Source organism: Chinchilla lanigera, unplaced genomic scaffold (genome assembly GCF_000276665.1).
Source record: "Chinchilla lanigera isolate Chin_1 unplaced genomic scaffold, ChiLan1.0 scaffold00033, whole genome shotgun sequence".
Lineage (NCBI taxonomy): Eukaryota > Metazoa > Chordata > Mammalia > Rodentia > Chinchillidae > Chinchilla > Chinchilla lanigera.
Genome location: NW_004955434.1, coordinates 21,692,213 through 21,713,086, shown reverse-complemented (window position 1 = coordinate 21,713,086; position 20,874 = coordinate 21,692,213). Strand labels below are relative to the sequence as shown.

General features: G+C 42.6%; 1 protein-coding gene across 3 annotated transcripts in view; it reads right to left on the bottom strand.

The window, feature by feature from the left end:
- Positions 1-20,874, bottom strand: part of Dennd4c (DENN/MADD domain containing 4C) — a 100,775-nt gene that overhangs the window by 27,756 nt on the left and 52,145 nt on the right. For all 3 annotated transcript variants that reach the window (XM_005388729.2, XM_013516304.1, XM_013516305.1), the window contains 10 exons: positions 19,526-19,626; positions 18,545-18,763; positions 14,335-14,480; positions 12,492-12,527; positions 12,278-12,408; positions 10,113-10,245; positions 6,992-7,198; positions 5,249-5,377; positions 3,051-3,195; positions 2,635-2,781 (listed from right to left, as the gene is read on the bottom strand). In XM_005388729.2, the coding sequence (XP_005388786.1) occupies positions 2,635-2,781; positions 3,051-3,195; positions 5,249-5,377; positions 6,992-7,198; positions 10,113-10,245; positions 12,278-12,408; positions 12,492-12,527; positions 14,335-14,480; positions 18,545-18,763; positions 19,526-19,626 (1,394 nt within the window). The remainder of the gene's footprint in view (positions 1-2,634; positions 2,782-3,050; positions 3,196-5,248; positions 5,378-6,991; positions 7,199-10,112; positions 10,246-12,277; positions 12,409-12,491; positions 12,528-14,334; positions 14,481-18,544; positions 18,764-19,525; positions 19,627-20,874) is intronic.

Below are 20,874 nucleotides of genomic sequence, written 5' to 3'. Positions count from 1 at the left end.
ACCGGAGAAAAAAAAAAAAAAAAAAAAAAAAACAATAAAATGCAGTGTGTCTAGATAAATGATACACAAGAGTTTTCTAAATTATTCTTATAACTTTTCTGTATGTTTGAAATTTCTAAATAAGGGTTCTGAAACATCTGTTTTGGCTTTGAAGTCCTAAATTTAAAAAAACCAAGCACAGTTATAAAATTACAAATGAAAGACGTAAATATGCAGCACCTTCCACTTTCTACAACTTACTACACCGCCACTTCAACTTCAGGTTACCGTGCAACAAAGTAACTAAATGTCCCCAAATATTACTATTCCGAACAGCTAACTTCAGTTTTTGTTTTTTAAATTGGCCTTGTCAGAAAGAACGGTAGTTATACATACAGGGCCTAGAAATGCACAACAGCTAGGGAGCACAGTAAACTGGTTAAACCCAAGTACTTCTCAAATAAGCTGAGTGACGCAATATCGAGCAGCAAATGGAAAGATTCTGCAAGACCACACCCCTAACGAAATGAGCAATCTGAACATCGGGGCTGGACGACTCCGAAAGCGCCAGCGCTGTCCCTGAAGCCGGACAGGGACTGCGGTCAACGTGACGTCCGTTCTGGGCTCGGTCACTAGGAACACTGCTAAGGCTGGAAGCAGCGGTGTGTGCCAGGGGCTGAGGCGGGAAGACTCCGGATTCAAGACAAAGACGCTGGGCGGGGGCGGGGGGCTTGAACCGGAATCTGTAACGGAGAGATCCAAAGGTTCTTCACAACTCCTGACGGGGACCCTCACGCCAACTACCTGCAATTACTAGGAGACTTTCTCGTTAAAGGGTCCAATTACTTCTACCATGAGACAAGCTCACAAATGTACGGGAACAGGGCAATTCACTCAGGACCCCGCTGTGTCGGCAGCCCTCTCCATTCCTCGACACATTTTCCTACCCAGACACAAAGCAGGAGGAAGAGCCAAGGAGTTTTGTCTCCTGTTATTATCATCTGGTTTCACACCACAAAATTACGAGAGAAACGGTATCTTACTAGATAAATTTTTTTCAATACATTAAGCCCAATTCTTCTACAGCATTAGGAAAAATTACTGGAGGAAATAAAGTAAGTAGTTAAAATCAAAGTCTCATAAATATCCTATTTATAAGCATGATTGAAAATTTTAAAATTACAAACAAGACTTAACCCTGTAGCCTAACTGACTTCAATGATTTATACATTTGCCTGTCGTTAAGGGAAGGTAGTTTTTAAGCACTGGAAACTCAGCAGAGCAGTTTTAGAAAACAATGAGCACCTCCGCAGCTGGAATAATGAATTCTTTAGAGCCCGGAACACTACATAAACCAATGATGTTACAAACCAACCCCAAAACAAGAATGACAGTAGGGCCTCTTTTCAAGTAAGACAAGTACATTCTGAAAGCTGACCACAAAATGTCATCTGGCTACTTTCACGGAAGACTACTTCTGACAGGGAGACAGACCTTCTGCAGAGGGAGGGGGAGGAGGCGGAGGGAAGAGGACACAGAATAAAGCCGTGCGGTGTGCACGCGCCGCCAGCTCCCCACCAGGGAGCTACTGAAATAAAAATCAGAAAAAGGGAAGGAGAGACTGCGTGTGATTATCGAAGAAGAAAAGGAGTCAGGAAACTGAAAACTGTTTTCTACTTGCAGTAATATTTAAAATACACCAAAATGGCCCAGGGATGTAGCTCAGCGGGCACAGCACCTGCCCGGCAAGCTCAAGGCCCTGAGTTCAATTCCCGGGACCAAAAACACAAAGGCATCTTCCCCCCACCCTTGTATGCCCCCAAAATTTAGCCTAATGAATGGGAAATTACCTGCAGTGGTTAATATTCAAAGGAGAATTAATGCACATGCGCTTCCACAGCTCCACGTCCCGCAGGGCTGTCTGCACCCACACCACCACAGCCACGGACAGACGCAGCACCGAGAGACAGCACAGAGCAAAGCAGAGCGACAGAGAGCAGGGCAGGGGCGCTTCCGCCACCGAGACAGGCCCCGCAGGTGAGGCACAGGAGGGAGGGTCCTTTTCAAAGGGAGACGAGATATTAACGACAGCAACCAGAGAAACAACACGCAACAGGAGGAGGCGCCACACACACGCATCTGCCCAGCGCTCTGCTTCAATTCTTCCTGCAGGGCCAGAGGCGATGCCGGTGCTTACGCACACACAGGGAGCTTCTCAGATTTTCAAATACATGGACAGTACGGCCTTTACAGAGTAACGCAATACTTTCTTTCTCATGCTGTATGACTTATTTTCTTCCTTCTTTAATATTCATAACCTCGAAGTTCTAAGATGTACTTCTCATTTAAGGAAAGTAAGCTCTGTGGGCTGTACCACCAACGGTCAGGTTCATCAGCAATTCTACACTTCCACACACGGACGACCAGATACAGAGGGGCATGGCGGGCGGGCACTGGGCACGGCCCTCAAGGGAACTGTACACTGCCAGGAACGCTACACGGGCGCACAAGTGCAGCTCCTTCCCGCACGAACGCGCGCTACTTTAGAAGTGTCTCACTGCACACACTCAAGGAGGATAAAACTTTTTGGAACATAAAAAGGAAAGATTTAGCATGCTAGTAAGTGAAGGGTCAGTAAAGTGCAGATGCTGGTACCTGTGCTAGAGTGATTACCAATGGAATCAAGCCTGATCAAGTCTCTGACGAAGACCGCGTGCTCCCCACTGCTGGCCTCGTTACAACTATCCATGCTGCCGTGGCTCACCGTGTCCCCATCACTTCCACCTGCAGCCTGCTGAGGGGCTAAAGAGAAGGACAACAAAGGTCAACGGCCCACGCACTGACGAGCTGAACACACACCAGAGGGATCCACGCTCGCTTCCAGGACACTTCCTAAATTTCTGAAAATTATAATAACGAAGTAATTTTGGACTATGGTATCCTGCCTTTAGTTGTATATAGAAATACCAACCAGAATTTCATTTATGTTTTTTACTTCATATAATTCAAACTTCCTATGCCTATAAAGCTATGGTTCAAAGATAAACTATCTCTTCAGTCAAATACATTACCTGATATTGAGGAGACCTGTGACTTTTGAATGGTCTTTTTAAGTGGCTGCCTAAATTGAGCCAAGCCACGTACCACATTCCGTACCTTCGTCCACAAGAAAATACCACTACGAGTGCTCGTAGGCCACGGGCTTTCCAAAACTACCTAAAGGTAAAATAAAGGTGAAAGTAAGTGTTTACTAGGAATATTTGATTATTTTTGTCTTATTGAGACAGGGTCCCACTATGCAGTTCACAAGGGCCTTGAGCTCACTTTGTAGCCCAGGCTGGTCTCAAACTCACAAGGATCCTCCTGCCTCAGCCTCCCAAGTGCTGGGATTACAGGTGTGCACCACCACGCTTGGCTGATTTTAAAAATAATACACACATATGTAGGTTTGTGTAAACAAACATGATTTTCTTTTTTGGTGGTGGCTATTAGTATTTCAAGCCTTCCTTCAAAAAATCAGTAACAGAGTCAATACACAGGGACATGCAAAGAATTATACCAATGAAATGGTAGATGAAACATGCTCTACATGGGCTGGGGATTTAGCTCAGCGGCACAGCGCCTGCCTGGCAAGTGCGAGGTTGTGAGTTCGATTCCTGGTACGGGGAGAGGTGGGGGTGGTGCTCAACATGACTAATCATCACAGAAACGCAAAACCTAAATCTCACTTCACATCTGTTACAACGGGTATCACAAAGAAGAAAAACAAGTGCTGGTAAGGGCCTGGAGGAAAGGGAACCCTTGAGCACTTGGCCAAACGCGTGTTAGCACAGCCCAGGGACGGAGCGGCTTTTAGAGCTTTCAGTGACAACGAACAGCCAGAGGCAGCAGGCCTGCCACAGGTGCCCACCCCTGGTACAGTCACAGGAACCAGAAGGGAGCGGCCACAAATGTCCAACTTAGACCACCATACGCGACAGTGACCCCACTGAGCATACGCCCACAGGAAGTGAAACAGCATCGCAAACAGATCCCTGCACTCCGTGTTCGCTGCAGCTTCACTCGCGACAGCCAAGAATGGAACCGACCTACGTGCCACACAGCTGGCAAGACTGTGCCTGCCTGTAACCCCAGTTACTTGGGAGGCTGAGGCAGGAGGGTTGCAAGTTTGCGATCAGGAAGGAGAGGGGACGGGAGAACTGCTCAGTTTTAAACACGGAGGAGTCAGGAGGACGCTACGCTAAGTGAAACAAGCCACACACAAAAAGACAAGTACCACGTGACCTCGCCTAAGCCGGGGCCTGAGGAAACTGAGCTCACAGGAAAAGTGACGGCTACAGAGCACTGGGGTAGGGGCTCTGAGAAGATGTCAGCCGAGGTATATACAATTTCAACTAATTAGGAGAAATAAAGTCAAGAGATCTATTTTATATCGTGAAGACTACAGTTAATAACAACACATTAAACCCTGCAAATGGTTAAGAGAACAGAATTTAAGTGTCCTCGCCACGAAAAAGTGATTTGTTAATGAGCTTGACTGGGCCATTCTACAACGCACAGTAATACTGCGGTTTAGAGCACTTCTATTTGCAAACCATCTGGTTTGCAAACAACAGCGCTTGGCAAAATTCTGCTTCCGTTTGCAAACCGCGTTGGGCCGCAAGTTTGCAGACATCTTCCCCACACAGAAGCAAACACAGACGTCCTCCCCAAAACTGTAGAACGAATTAAGTCCGTACACTGAGGTTCCACTGCATGCATGTTTCAGGACATCGTGTTGTACATCACGCGTGTTCTGGTTTTTCACTGCTTGAGACACAGTCTCTGTATGTATTAAGCCTGGCCTTGGCTTTGTGGCCCTCCTGCCTCAGCCTCCCAAGTGGTGAGGTTACAGGTGCGCACCGCCACAGCTGGCTTATACTTGGTGTTTTCTGCTTTGCTTTGCTTTTCTGTACTAGGAACTGAAGCCACAGGCCTTCATACAGAGATACAACGTCAACCAGATTTTTAAAAAAAAATAACAGCCTCATTTAGTAAACTGTCTAGACTGGGCCTCAACTTTTGATCCTCAGACTTGCAGACTGCTAGGATTACAGGTGTGTGTATTAAGACATCTGGCAATCTACACCATTTTTATTTGTCAACCATGGAGAAAAAAAAAAGTTATGTCCCCCCAAATTTCTTCTATGAAAACTTTTGTAAGTAAATGTTATAAGAAAATTATCGTTCTTAACAAGCACCGTATATTCCCAATGTCAGTCCTACTTACCTTATTATAGTAACCGTAAGTAATAGCATTTGGCTTTATGTTAGCTGTTTTCATTTCAAATAAGACTCTCACTGCTAAAACAGGATGACCCCAAAGTCCACAAAGTTGCATTACTACTCGATAGCAAACCTAACAAGAAATAACATCAAAGCATTAATATTAGCGAAGTGGTCTGTAACTTGAGAGTTTTTAAAGACTTTATATTCAATTCTTTCTATAGAATTATTAAGTGCTATTTTACCTTCCATTCTAGTTTGAGCATCTTAGAAAATTATTTTAAAAACCTACTGATCAGCATTATTACTTCACAAAAGACTTATGCGACCATGTCTTGTTTGCTTGAGTAGTAAGTCCACACAGAGAATGACCGTTATTATCCGTCACCTGAGAAAGAATTCATCTCTAAAATCAAGTACACTTAAAAAAGCGCCGTCTCCAACCACCATGCTTTACATTCTATGTCAAAATAATTAAAACCAGCAACTCCAGGATGCCTGTGTAACGAACTGATTTTGTAAACTCATACCTTAAAATGAATGAAAAAAGTTAAATAGACTGTAATATTATTAGTAAAGAGTTTTCATTTTAAATTCTAATCTGGAATTAGATATTATTTATAGTTAGCACCAAAAATAATTTCTAAAGGAGAAAACAACACAGAAAAGCTAGGTAACGGCCTTCTTTTCCTCGCTGTTCACGGCATGTATCAGCACCGTACTTCTCGGTGGTCCTCGAGGCTCAAGACAGAATGCATGAAAGTGCCCAGCACATCACGCACTGGGTGTTCACCATAAGCCAAGTGCTGTATGTGTATCAACCTGTTTAACCTTTGCTCTTTGTAAACAATTATCAGTATGTTTACAACATACAGTAATTACTTTCATCCTGGGAACACGTCCAACAGCATCTTATTTCACAGCCCTCCCCCTTCTTTCCCGGGTCCCTTTTCTCTCTCCACAAAGTCTACCTCCCTGTTTCCTACCAACTCTCTTTTATCTTGCTCTTTAAGTTATATTTTGGGGTTTCTCATCTAAGAGAAACCATGTAACTCGGACTTATTTCACTGAGCTCGATCTTCAGTCTTATGAGGAAGGTACTAGTGACTATTACCTACATCAGTGGTTCTTCAGGGGGAATTTGTTACCCAGAGGACATTTGGCAGTAAGGTATTTTTGACTGTCATGACCTATAAGGGGAGAAGGGACATTACTGACATCGATTGGGCAGGGGCCGGGGATGCTGCTAGACATTCTGCCATCTATAGGTCAGGCCCCCGCTGTAACTACGTGGGCCAAATGCCAATACTGCCAAAGTTAGAAAAGTAGGAGCTGAATCTTCAGATGACTAATCTAAAACACAGGCTACACAACTCACCTTAGGACACTGCCCTAAAAGGAGAGCTTTACACGTACTCTTTGCAGTATTCGCGAAAAGCGTACTTCCCTACCCATTCCTTAATAAAGCTGTATTAATAACACAGAATATTATGGTCTGCTCATCAAGGACAAATAATCTGGCCCAAGTAAGGAGGTCTTTGCTTTACACCAAAGCGGTGATTTTTTTTTTAGCAATGATTTTTTTAATAAATGCATTTTAAGATAAATAATATGAAATAACTCTACAAAAGAGCACCTTTCCTGATTAATAAAAATATTTAAGCATACTTTAAAGCAACTAAAACCTAAATTTTCTTACAAGAACAAAATTAATACTTGTAACAGTTGCTCAGTTTGTTACACTTGCCTCGTCCAGCGGATCCACATCTGCTTTCCTCATCTTAATCAGTATATCATACGCCTGCTGAAGTGCTCTGACCTTCGGGTGAGAAACTCTCACATAGGCCGGGAGGCAAATAAACCATAAACTGTAACAGTGGCTGAACAGACACTTCGCCCATTGTGGTGGATTCGTGTAACACCGCTTTGCCAATTTATGAGCTGTTTTTATCTCCTAGGAAGAGAATAAATAAAAATATTACAGTATCTAATACCATCCACCAGAACGGGGGAAAGGGGCAAGAAAAAAACTAATGTAAAGTTGACCCTAAAATCAAGTATTTCAGTTTTACAAGTATCTTCCTGCTTCATGCCACATGATCCCCTAAACATTTAGTGGCTGAAATACTACTTCGTACTATTCTGCAACTATTTGTTGGTAAGTGTATGTCTTCTAACAGATCAAAAATTCATTAAGAGTAAGTATCACTACTAATTGTATAACATAATGGTTAGATTCTTTTCATAGAGAAGGCACTCATGTTTGATAGATAAAAGGGTAACTAAAACCACACACCCTAAATTTAGTCATTTATGGTTAATTAGTTCTACTATCCTAATCTTTTTTATTTATTTATTTTCTGGTCCTTTTGAGGCAGGCTTTCACTATGCAGTTCAGGCTGGCCTTTAACTCACTTTGTAGCCCAGGCTGGCTTCAAACTCATGGCTAGCCTCCTGCCTCAGCCCCCCAAGTGCTGGGATTGGGGCTGGGGATTTAGCTCAGCGGCACAGCACCTACCTGGCAAGCGCAAGGTCGTAAGTTCGATTCCCGGTACCGGAAAAAAAAAGCAAAACAACAAAAAAAACAAAACAAAAACCCAAGTGCTGGGATTACAGGTATGCACCACCACATCCAGCTACTATCCTAATCTTGAAAAGCAATGTTCTTACTCTCCTCCCAGCTGAAGTTCACGGTATCTGAGGGTACTGCTTGCCAAGATTTTCAATCTTCGCATCAGCCGCTCTCTGCCCTCCCTGGCCACAGTGTGAGCTCTCTAATTCCTGGAGGCATGCCGTTGTGGTCACAGAGCCTCGGAATAATTACGCACCGTCTACCGTTTGATAATCACGCTTCCTATTTTTGATATTCAGTGTGACTAAGTGGGTGAAAGAGGAGGTATCAAAACCATGTGCTGATAACTCATCAAACTACACCCCGAGAAACGCTGGAGCATGCCAGAGCTGCACTGCATGCCTTACACTGCACATCCCCTGCTGAGGTGTGCTCTTAACTAAAACACACTGGTATGTTCACTTTCTTTTCTAACTCTATGAGACTTGAAGACAGATCTGAAACTATATGCCCTTGTTTTTCTAAGATCTAAAGCTCCTCTTCTCTTCCAGCCAGGCTAGGGGAGAAAATCCTCCTTTGTGCAGTCAGTACTGACTGGCACAACACTGGCCAAAATGGAGTCCAATGCCTTTGTGACTTCAAAAATTTTAGGCATTTCAATGTACCCTCCCACGTTTGCAGGAAGACTGTCTTTCCCTTTTCCCAAAAAGCAGACACTGAAGTACAATGTTTGATCTATGCCCACCTAAAAAGACAAAGAAGTTCAGGGTGTACAAAACGCAGGTCAGCACACTAGCAAGGTGGGCCCGGTTTACAAAAAGCAACATGTCCTCGCCACCGAGTGGGCACAGCAGAAGGACTAACGGCACGAGGGTGCCGCGCACATCCCCCCGGCAAGGTAGTCACCACCAGACTAAGGCCGACAGTAGAAGCAAAAAGACCCTTGAACAGAAAGCCACATCCTGCCAGGCCAGAAAGGAAAAGGACAAATAAAAGAAACAGCTCAGAAAATGCAGGAGACAGTAATCCTACATACAGCTTGCATTAAAAACTATTCAAATGAAAAAATGATCCTCCAAAAATGAGATTTAGAGGCTGAGTAATAAAATTATCCCATTTTAGAAAACTGCCTTCATTAAACAGCTCACAGTTTTTAAAAATTATTGCTGGACATGGTGGCACACGCCCATAATCCAAACACTAGGGAGGCTGAGGCAGGAGGATCACTGCAAGTTCTAGCCACCAGGAAAATGCAAGTCAAAACCATAAGAAGATACCACTTCATGGCCACTAACTGGCTATAATCAGAGGACAGACAAGAACTAACGAGGACATGGTGAACTGGAGCTCTCATACGCTGCTGGTGGGACCAGCAGCACGGTGCAACACCTCAGAAAACAAACTTTCTATGTGACACAGTAATTCTCCCAGATACACGCCCAGCAGAGACGTGACACCCATCCACTCGGCCCCAGCGTGATCCACAACAGTGAAATGCAGGAAGCACCGCATGCCGTGAAGAGGTGCATAGCGCGCGGCGCACCCACACAACGGAGCGTCGTTCGGCAGGAGGTGAAGAGCTGGCACTCGCCGTGAAGTGCATGAACCCTGAAATACTACGCTAAGCTGAAGAAGCCAGTCACGAAGGAGCACACCCTGTACGAGTCTACTTACAAAATGCTCGGAACAGACGAAGCCAGAGAAACAAAAACAGACTATCAGCGGTCTTGGCTCTCAGGGGCAGAAGCTATGGGGGTTAACGGCGAAAGCATTTGGGCTGTTTCTGGGTAGTGAAAATGTTCTAAAGTTAACTGTGGTGCCCAGGCAGGATGGCGTACGCCTCTCATTCCAGCACCTGGGGCTGAAGCAGGAAGACTGCAGTGAGTTCCAGACCAGCCTGGGCTACATAGAGAGTTCAAGGCCAGCCTGAATCATCTAGCAAAACCCTGTCTCAAAAAAACACAAACAAATAAATAAAGTTCACTGTGGTGATGATTAAATACCCCTGTGGATATACCAAATGTCACTGCATTGTATACTTTAAATGGGTAAATTTATAAAGCTTTTTAAAAGTATATTTAGTTCCCAAAGATTCCTTAAAGTATAAACATCTGCATTTAAAAGCTTCACCCTCAATTTTTTAAGGAGGGCTGCAAGAAATCTAGTTAAAATCTGGAACAATCAAAATGGGTCTTCAAGTGGTTCCAGTGGGTGATTAATTCAATACTATCAATTCATAGCACATACACATATTTTACATTCTAAATTGACATGTATTAGATAAAGAATATCTGACCTGTTTAGTTCTTTTGGCCATGAGAGCTGGACTGTTTGCAATGCTATTCCCAGTAGAGTGTCTGCTAAAACAAAGTTTCACCTCCTGTGGTCTGTCAAAAAGTTTAAGATCCAGTCTTGGAAAGTATTTGTAACTAAAATAAAAAGCAAAACAGAACTGTTGATTTAAAATACATTAACTCTCCATATTATTCAGTGCTTAAGTAAATATTTCTAAACCTCAAATAGTACCCACTATTATTCTTTAAAGTCCGTAAATATTTTTTTCAAAAAAGAATTAAAATACTTCTATGCAAACTACCTACAAAGGCCCTGGCTTCTCCGCACCCTCTTTGTTATTTTCAACCAATACTTAGAAAACAAACCCCTCACATCTTACTTAACAGAGTAATTAATAACTCTCAACAAAATCCATGTGTTTAATGATAATTTGCATTAAATGAAATATTCGGTATAGCTTATAACACATTTAAGTTTTTTCATAAAATTTTGATTTTTTTTTTTAAATTTGGTTTTGTTTTATGAGACAGGGTCTCGTTATGTAGTTCAGGCTGGCCTTGAACTCTATGTAGCCCAGGCTGGTCTGGAACTCACGGTGATCCTCCTGCCCCAGCCTCCTGAGTGCTGGGATAAGAGGCGTGCGCCACCACGCCCAGCTTTTTCTTTTTTAATAAAATTATGTTGAATTGATATTTAAAAGAAAAAAATCACTGTATTATTATTTTAGGGATGTACTATATAATTTAACCAACTTCTTACTATTCAATTAAATATCTTTATATGCATATCTTTGTGAATACTTTTACTTAATTTCCTAGGATAAATACCTAGTAACAGAATTTTTAGGTCAATGTTCATCGAGAATTAAAATCATAATCATGATCAAATCATGTCCAGACTGATTTTATTTAACACACACTTCACTTAGCATAACCTGCCGTCACACAGATGAGTAAGAGGCGCTTCCCCCCTTGTAAGTTTGATCTGCATCTCTTTAAATACTAGAAACACTGAATGTGTCTTCCTATTATACACTCTGGGGTTTTTTGGGAAACTGTCCATTTATTTTCTTTGGCCAACTTTTTTCTTTGCGATGCTGCCTTATCTTATTCAATTGTACCTTGTGTGTAAATACCAAATTATAACTTTTTTTTTTTTTGATACAGGGTCTTGCTGTGTAGTTCAGCCTGGCCTTGAACTCACTATGTATCCTAGGCTGGCCTTGAACTTGGGGGCAATCCCCCTGTCTCAGCCTCCTGACTGCTGGGATTAAAGGCTGCACTAATTTTAACTGTAAAGAGTTAAACCAAAGTTTAAAAAAATTCTATTAAAAGCTTTTAATTAAGCCACTTAATTCCAGATATATACTCATCATTCCTATGTAGTTCTGCTCAGATTATTCATTAATTCTACACTTTAGGAAGGTTTTTGTTTTACTTTATTGGAATTCTTTTATAGCCAAAGAAAACAGTTGTACATGTTCACAAAAAGATAAAAACTGATAGTAAAGAACTACAAATACACAAGAAACTATTTAACTCATAATTGAATGCAATATAGTCATTAAAAATTATGTGACAAAAAATTTAATGTCACAGAAGAATGTGCAGCTGAGGTTACAAAGAACATGTGTAAGATGAACTCATACACACAATGCACACACAAGCACACTTATTAAAAGATACAGTGGTACTAAAAGGATATATTATGTTTCTTGCTTGGTTTTTCTAAGTTTACTGAATCGTATCATGATTCTAATAACAGTTATTTATTCTAATTTCTTTAAGGATTCCCACGCAGATCCTATTCTTCTGGTTGGTTTTAACAAAAAATGATTCTTAGTCCTCTGCGTTAAGTTTTCCCTGCCTCACTAATTAGTAAGAATTTTGGAGTATTCATATTTGTAAAACCCCCAAAGGGAATGAGGAGCCTCACAAAAAGTTAATTTTTTTCTTCTTCAGAACTGAAATGTTTAAATGTTTAGGTGAAGAACGACTGACGTCTGGCTTCCTTGCTAACGAGACCCTCTAACCCTGAAACTACAGCGCCTGGTGGCATCTCCACAGGAGAGTCACCTCCCGGCTCCCGAGTTAACGCACACCGTTAACAGGAACCCGAAACCAGGCAGCCACCTGTGCCCAGGGACGCGGACGGGGCCGCTGCTACCTGTAGGCGGGGGCCGGGCCCTGCCCGTCGGCAGGGGGCGGCTCGGGGGGCATTATGTACACAGTGTGCTCGCTCTTCTGCGACTCGTCCAGCTCTATCAGCCTGGCGTCTTCTGGCGATTCCAGCTCAACCTGAAAGTAATCATATTCTCCAATTACCTGTGCATAAGGAAGAGCTAATGCTGCATCACAACACTTAAGTTCTAAAAAAATACCTTATCTGTTTTCTCTGTGCCTTTATCAGGAAACAACTACAAAAAGAAAAAAGACATTCTCAGCGAAAATGTACACTGTAAATTTAACAGAGCTTTTTATCTTACATCTCGATTTAAAAAAACAAAACAAAACTATGTTTTTCAGAACCCAGCAGATACAAAACGATCCACAATATATTTTTAGGTCATACACACCAAATTAAAGTATAATATTGTCTCATGGCTAATAGGACAGAAAACAAATACAGTTTGATAAGTTCTTTCAAAAGCCTTATTCACAAACAAAACACAACCAATCACAAGAATAATCTGGCTTTTCAAATGAAAAATTCCATCAACTAACAACTGGGGATTTAGCTCAGCAGCACAGCGCCTGCCCAGCGAGCACAAGGTCGTGAGTTCGATTCCTAGTACCCAAAAAATAAAGAAATAAAAATCTAAAAATTCATCATACTTAAATTCCTGCATTAGTGACTGATATGGCCTAAGCTTCTAACTGAAAGATATAGGAATATCAATTTTATAATAAACAAAAATGCCAAATAATCATATCTGGAGTTTTAGACAGAATGGGACAATATCATTGAATTCTTCTAAGGCACACGAAATGACCACATCTTATATTGCAATGAAAATAAAACCCATGATCTCACCACAAAAATCTATGAATCTTTTTCAGTTATCATTTGTGCTATACCAAATACTATGGGTATTGTGAAATACCCAATACTATGGGTATTTCCTTCCATGTAGGGACCATAAAAATCAAAACGTAATATTCTACCTTTTTGGACACAACCCCAAATTTTAAGTAATGTATGGTTCATGTTAACAATCAGCCAGAAGATCTACTTGGCAAAAACAAAAACCAAATTAAAAATTAGAAAAAATATAAACAAGGCATCACTATTAGTAATCAATTTAAACCTCCTTCGGATGGGTAGTAAAGCTTTAAAATTTAATATATAGTATTTCCAAATAGTCTTCCTGAGGATGGAAGAAATACATTAGCAAAAGTATCGGGAAAGACATTAAAACAAAAGAACACAAAACTTCTACTACCGATAAAACCAAAAAATTTTATTTGGAAAAAAAAAAAAAATCTCAGGGCTATGGATGTGGTGCAAAGGTAGAGCATTTGCTTTGCGTGTGTCGGGCCCTGGGTTTGATCCCTAGCACTGCAAATAAAAAAATACAACAAAAAAAAGAGAAAACTAAATTATAAAGCTAACTCATGCCAGGCATGGCGGTGTATGCTGTGATCCCAGCTATTCTGGAGGCTGAGAAGGAGGACTGCAAATTCAAGGCCATCCTCGGTAATTTAGTGAGCTGTCACAAAATAAAAAATAGAAAGGATGGAAAAGAAAATCAGTGCAAGGCCCTGGGTTCAATTTCCATTACCATAAAAAAACAAAATAAAAAACATTATTCAATCGTATTATGAATGGATGTATGTTTATTATTCTGTGTTTCCTACAACAACCATGGAGAATAGTCAACGATTATTCAATTAGTCAAAAGAAATCATATTCTGATCATTTAAATAAAAAATGTAAGGTTTAGGAAGCTTAAGGAAATCAAAAGTGAAGTAAGAGTCAAAGAAAAAAAATTACATGATAGAAACTAGATACCACAAAACAAAATGACTCTTATATTAAGCTCAGAATCAATCAATCTCTCTCTCACACACACACACACACACACACAGCCTTACACTGTCTTCCTATCATTTTGTGCTAATGATGACAATGATGATGAGAAGGAGGAGGAGGAAGAGGAGGATCATTATATAGGGAAGCCAATCTGCTTTTTCTTAATATTAGTATATAGGACAAATTTTTACCTTCTCTATGCAGTCATCAAAAAATGCCAATCCAGTATCTTTATCACTCACAAAACTGCATTCTTCAATAAAACGAATAAAAATCTGTGTTTTGGATAAATGTGTATAGAATTTTGTATAAGCACGATCTCTACTTTTTAAAAATCCTAAAGAAAACAAAATTATAAAGTCAAATTTTTAAGCACTAAATGTTGCATTAAACATTATTTTAAATTTATCTACATTACATTCTCTTTACACAAATACACATTTAGAAGCTTCTAATAACCATATACATTTCTTCTGCTTGATTCAACCACCAAAAAAAGTATACCACTGACCTTTACACTGCATTCTGAACCCCGAGGTACCTCTAGCACCTCAGCTCTCAAACAGAAATTCTTCTCTCTCTCTGTGTGTCTCTGAGCCAGTAAGGCAATGAGCCACCAGACAACGAGTATTCCTGTACCGTCTTACAAAAACGTCTGCTCAGTTAAGCCTAAGCACCGGGCTCCCCCACCTCTCCTAACCGCGGCCCTCCCCGCAGCCCTCTCTGGACATCAGGGGCGCCGCCCTGCTCACTTGCTGACGGCTCCTAGCTGAACGTCTACCCAACCGTGCCATCACTCTCCCTACAGTCACAAACCACGCAGCTCTGGCTCCCGATGCCCTGATTTTCAACAATCCAAAGGTCTCTCACCCCAGCCCGCTGGCCCTCTGCCTCCCACCCGCGCCCTCCTGTCTGTCCTTTTCCGCCTCTCCAGCACCGAGGCTCCGCACGTATCCACCACCTCCCATCAGTACCCCCAAGCCTTTCGCCCTCTGTCTTGTTGGTCAGACCTACACAGCACAACTGAGCTCTGGAAGAATGCACAGCCTGCTGTCCCAAATCTGCGCTGGGAATGACAGAACACAAGCTAAGGGGTAAAAACTTTCCCAAACGCAGCAGATCAGAACCCAGATTATGCCTTTAATTTGTGACCAGCTACCCTCCGACGTTTCTAGAATCAGTGTCGTCTCCTTCTACCCATGTTTCCATTCCAGTTTCCGATTTTAAACGGTCTCCCTCTGCGTCCTCATCCCCCAAACCTAACGACCAAACTGTACCTCAGACAAAATAACCTTTACACAGAAATGGCCGACACGCTCTCCCACCAAATCTATGCGTCGTTCTCAGGTAGCCTTCATGCCTTCTGTCTGCTTACAAGAGTATGTCTTCCCCGCTATCGAAGAACAAGCCCACTGCACTAGCTTGGGATTGTAGCCTCTCCAGTGTTCTGAGGACCATTTTTCCTGTTAGCTGCTTTTTAATCCGTATACGAAAGTCTCTCATTTTCATCTTCAAAAGAGAAAACTTTCCTTAAACAACTGATCCAATCGTCCTTCTTCTTTTTGACTTCCGAATGAAGGGTACCATCGTCCACTTAATTGTTAAAACAGCATTGGGAGGCTGTAGCGGGAGGATCAGTACAAGTCTGACGCCAGCCTGGGCTACACAGTGAGTTCAGACAGCCTGAACTACACAGCAAGAGCCTATCTCAAATAGTAACAACAACAACACTGAAAAATAAACTTCAAAGGTGCTCTTGACATCTCCTCCTTACATTCCATATTCAATCACCTATTCAGTATGATTTTGAGAAGCCGCTCTTCTCTTCATACCACCAGGAGCTACTCCAGATCACCCCCACTGCTGGGGACACAGTCGGCAGCACTACACCTGCCTGGCAAGTGCGAGGTGCTGAGTTCAACTCCTGGTACCAAAAAAAAAATCACCTAGACTGAGCACTTGGACCGATGCAGTAGGTTCCTAACTAGCAGATCCACACTCCAATCTTCCCCGCTTCCAGAGCTCTCTCTTCACATAAGCCAGAGAGATGTCGGAACACTTCTCTTCTCCTCGTTGCCCCACCTCGTCCGAGCAGGCCCATTCAGCTGTGGGCGTGCCACTTCTGAGCACAGGGGGCTCCACGCGGGTGTTTCAGGAGAAGCACAACATAAACCAAACGCTGCGCTGTTCACTGCAGAAAGCCTCAGGGCTCACAAACTCAGCCGCGCCGCTTTCCAGAGCACAGTGCCAGCTCACCAGGGCTGCCCAGCGGGCAGAAGTCCACCCGCCCCTCAGATCCCCCGGAACCTGGACCTGATCTTATTCTCAGCCCAATCCCCCACAACACACGCAAAGCGCCTCACTTCTGGTCCAGTCAGCTGTCTTCTGAGACACGCCGTCACGGATGGGCTGAGCTGTGTCCCCAGGAATTTTTCCTGGGAGTCCTAACCCCTTTTACCTCAGAACACGACGGTACGATGGTCAGGTTTCTACAGAAACCAGTGAGCTCAAGGAATCAGCGAGGGTGGGCCCTGATCCAGCAGCACGCTGTCCTTCTAAGAGGAACCTGACACACACACACAGGCAGCACAGGGACAAAACACCGCGGAGAAGCCAAGAAAAGGAGTTCCCAGAAGACACCCTGACCTCACTTTAGCCTCCAGTGTGTTGCACGACAACAAACCCGCTCGCGGCCCCTGCGAACGGCCTGGGCCTCCTCCCTCGCTCCTGCTGTGCTCCACTCCGTCATCACCACCAGTAACACAGCCAGGTGTTGCTACCAAGTATTTAAAGTATTTGCACCAGTTGGGGCCCACACGTTACTCCATCTTATTAACGAGAAACCAGAGCCCAGGAGGGCTCACCGACGGCCACACACATTCTCACTCGGGGCGGCTCCGCCCACGGGCTTCGGGAAAGCCTCTGCCGCTCTTCTCGGCCGCCTCAGGCCCACCGGTCCTTCAATGAACTCTTCTAAAACCCATCTGGGCGAATGTCCTCTTTCTCTGAATTATCATGTGAAATCTGCTCCCTTGAGTACTTGTTCTATTTTTAAAGTATTTTAGATTTTTTCCACTTAGAATGCCACAGCGTTAGGGGCTGGGGATTTAGCTCAGTGGCACAGCACCTGCCTGGCAAGCGCAAGGTTGTGAGTTTGATTCCTGGTACCAGAACAAAAACAAAACAAAACAAACAAAAACAAGAATTCCACAGAGCTGCCAGACACAGAGGTGCACACCCAGGGCGCAGGGGTCCGAGGCAGGAGAATTACTGTGAACTCAAGGCAGCCCGGGCTACGCAGTGAGTTCAGGGACAACCTGACCTGTACAGTGAGACCTTGTCTCCAAGAAAAAAGAATTTAAAGAAAATTCCACAGAGTTACGTTTTTTCTTCCTAGTTCTACACAGTGACTAGTCAAACATCTGCGCAGTGAACTATCCCGAGGCAGAAAAGATAAAAGGGCGGGAGATCACTGGCGGTAACACTTCTGATAAAAAGTAACTGCTGAGCAAAAGCACAAAAAACCAGTTTTCATATGAATACTGATATAGATGTAAAATCGCCAATACATGAGAAAGTAACTGAAGAACATAAAAACTCCTTCTAACTCTGTAACACAACACATTCCAAAAATAGTGAGTACATATTTCCCCTGAAACAAAGTGACATCTGTCAGAATGTTTAAAAACTGGTGACCTCATTCTCATGCTGGAGGGAATCTATCAAAGATAAGGCATATAATTCTAAAAACTATACAAAATTGAGAAAACAACTAGAGGGAAATCACCAGCTACGTTTTACTAAGACAATAGATTATGTAGTATTTTAAATATAAACATCTTTGACCTTTTCATAAGTGAAGATCTGTAGTTTCAGATTTCTTAGGGAAGTAACAGGGTATAAAAATTAAAAGAAGACAGGAGTGATAGTACATATCCATAATCCCAGCACTTGGGAGGCTGAGGCAGGATATTCTCAAAGCCAGGGCCAGACCAAGCAATACAACTAGTTCAAGGCCAGTCTGGACTATACACTGATATTCTGTCTCAAAAAAATTTAAAATAAATAAAAACCAATTCTCTGTTCATAGAGATACATTAAAAATTCATGGAACTTCATTATATTTTAATATAAATCTCTAGCTGGGCATGGTAGCACACGCCTGTAATCCCAGCACGTGGGAGGCTGAGGCAGGAGGATCACTGGAAGTTCTAGCCTAGCCTGGGCTACAAAGTGAGCTCAAGGCCAGCCTGAATGAACTGCGTATCGAGACCCTGTCTCAAAAATAACAACAACAACAAAAAACTCTAATAACTTTAATAAATATTTGGTAGTAACAATAGCAAATAAAAAACATTTTTTACTTGAGTTAAAAGCTCAAGTATTGTGAATGTTACTCGCCTTGTCGATCAAACAAAGAATCTACAGCCGTGGCTTTCTTTGAAGGGGCCTCTGTGATCGGCCTGAGGTAAGCTCTATACCCTTTTAGAACAGACGCCATGAACCGCAGAAACGCCTCCTGGATTTCCATCTCAAGCTGCGTCATCTTCTTTTGCCAGGAGAAATCTGCTTCGATAGGAGTCATCTCCACTGCAGAGCCTTCTTGAGTTTTTTGGTGAACTGACAAAGTAAAAACAAACAGCAACAGCATGAACATATAAAACTCGATTTATATAATGACTCGTTCAGGAAACAGTGAAACTAAAATCAAGCCCACTGCTTCTTCAAACCCTGGCCGTCACTGCAAGGAGACGGCTGTCGGAGGCTGGCAGGACGGCCCCAGCAGGCAGGGCCCGGGGTGCGCCCGGACAGCAACGTAGGCTCTTAAGTGCACAGAATCGGGCCGGGGTGGCTCGGCCACGGAGCATCTGCCTACCATGCACGAGGCCCTACCTTTAATCCCCAGCACTGCAAAAAACATTAAGTAGGGTGATATTACGTTTAAATTTAAGAATTCTCTCATATACATTCTTTCATTTAAAATACTCCTTTTTTAGCCGGGTGTGGTGGCACACGCCTGTAATCCCAGCACTCGGGAGGCTGAGGCAGGAGGATCCTTGCAAGTTCGAGACCAGCCTGGGTTACAAAGTGAGCTCAAGGCCAGTCTGAACTGCATAGTGAGACCCTGTCTCAAAAAGACAATAAAATAAAATAAAATAAAATAAAATATTCTTTTTTTTTAGGCAGCTGTGGCAGCGCACACTTGTAATCCCATAACTTGGGAGGCTGAGGCAGAAAGACTGCCGCAAACTGAACACCAGCCTGGGCTACAACGTAAGTTTAAGGCCAGCCTGAACTACAAAGTGAGACACCATCTCAGAAATTCCTTTTTTGAGTTCCTCAGCACTACCCCACCCCAAGTTCCTTTTTTCTTACACTTACCTGAAGATAGCTGGGGATATAATTTCCTTAAGGTGCTAAGGAGATTTTTGCATGGCTTCTTGGGAAGCTGCTTCCAGTTCATAGGTTTCTTTTCCTCTGATCTATTAATTAAGAGCACAATTGGTAAAATCTGTTAACTTACGGTTTTACTAAGCAAAAATTCTGATGGCAAACTTAGAAAAGAAAGAATATTTTGATAGCAGTTACAATTGACAGAGGCAATCTGAAATAAATGATTTTCAAGGAAGTTCTCTTTTCATTTTAATTGACTGCAGTCAAATCTGGTTTTCTCTGAACTCTCAACCATGGATTTTCAGTGCAGTTAAGGTCCAACCCCACACTCAAATCTTCCTTCCAAGGTTACACTGCAGAACTACAGCACTTTAAGTCCAATTGCGTCTAACTGATCAGAGACTTCAAACTACTTATTAGTAGGCTTCTAACATACTATAGCCTATATTGAAAGACGAGAATTTCAGTAGGGGTTAACACTACGCTTAGTTCATGCAGTTCTACAGTAGTCAAAACGTAAGTTACAACACCATTATTCAACATAAAACACTTAAAAACCCAATGACACAGACGTGACCGTTTTAAAAGATATTACTAAAAACTTATGTTTCCAGAATTTTACAATAATGTAAAACATAGACACAATGACTTGGAAAGTACTCTTCCTACAGAAGTCAGCATGCATATAAAACACCCCTCTGAATTCACAGTTCAGGGGCAGAGGGAGTAAAACTGATCAGGAGGAGATAGGCACATGCTACCAACAACCCAGCCTGAATGGAATCCCAATGTATCACGAGCAGAAACTAACAAAAAACATGAAAAATAGAATCAAATGTACGGCTCAGCTAGCAAAAATGTCAGGGAAGTCTTCAGCGGTTGGAAGCCAGAGGACAGCAATGCCCCACATGTCTCCAGGGTCAACGGTGAGCCTGGGGTTTTACAAAGCTCCTGAAGGACCGGAGACAGTCCCCGTCCCATTGAGCAGAGCGCTAGCATTCAGCCCTCCAGTTAAAACAAGCGCCTGAAATACTGACTCTGCTCAGAGTTCCACTGAGACAGGAGGGACCTCTGCGAGAATACGTTACTACAGAGGTGCCAGCCTTCACGCTCTGCAATGTATTTTAAATTTGGCAGCATGTGACAATTAATTCTGATCAACTTCTCCTATTTTGTGTATTCTAATATTTTGGTGCCATCTTTTAACCCCCCAAATTGAACACTGTCATTACTATCCGGACTATCATTAGTTTGTAACCTGGCCCTAAATCTGCCATCTGTGTGACTTCATACAAATCATACAAATAATGTTATTATATATAGAAAATCTAAATTAA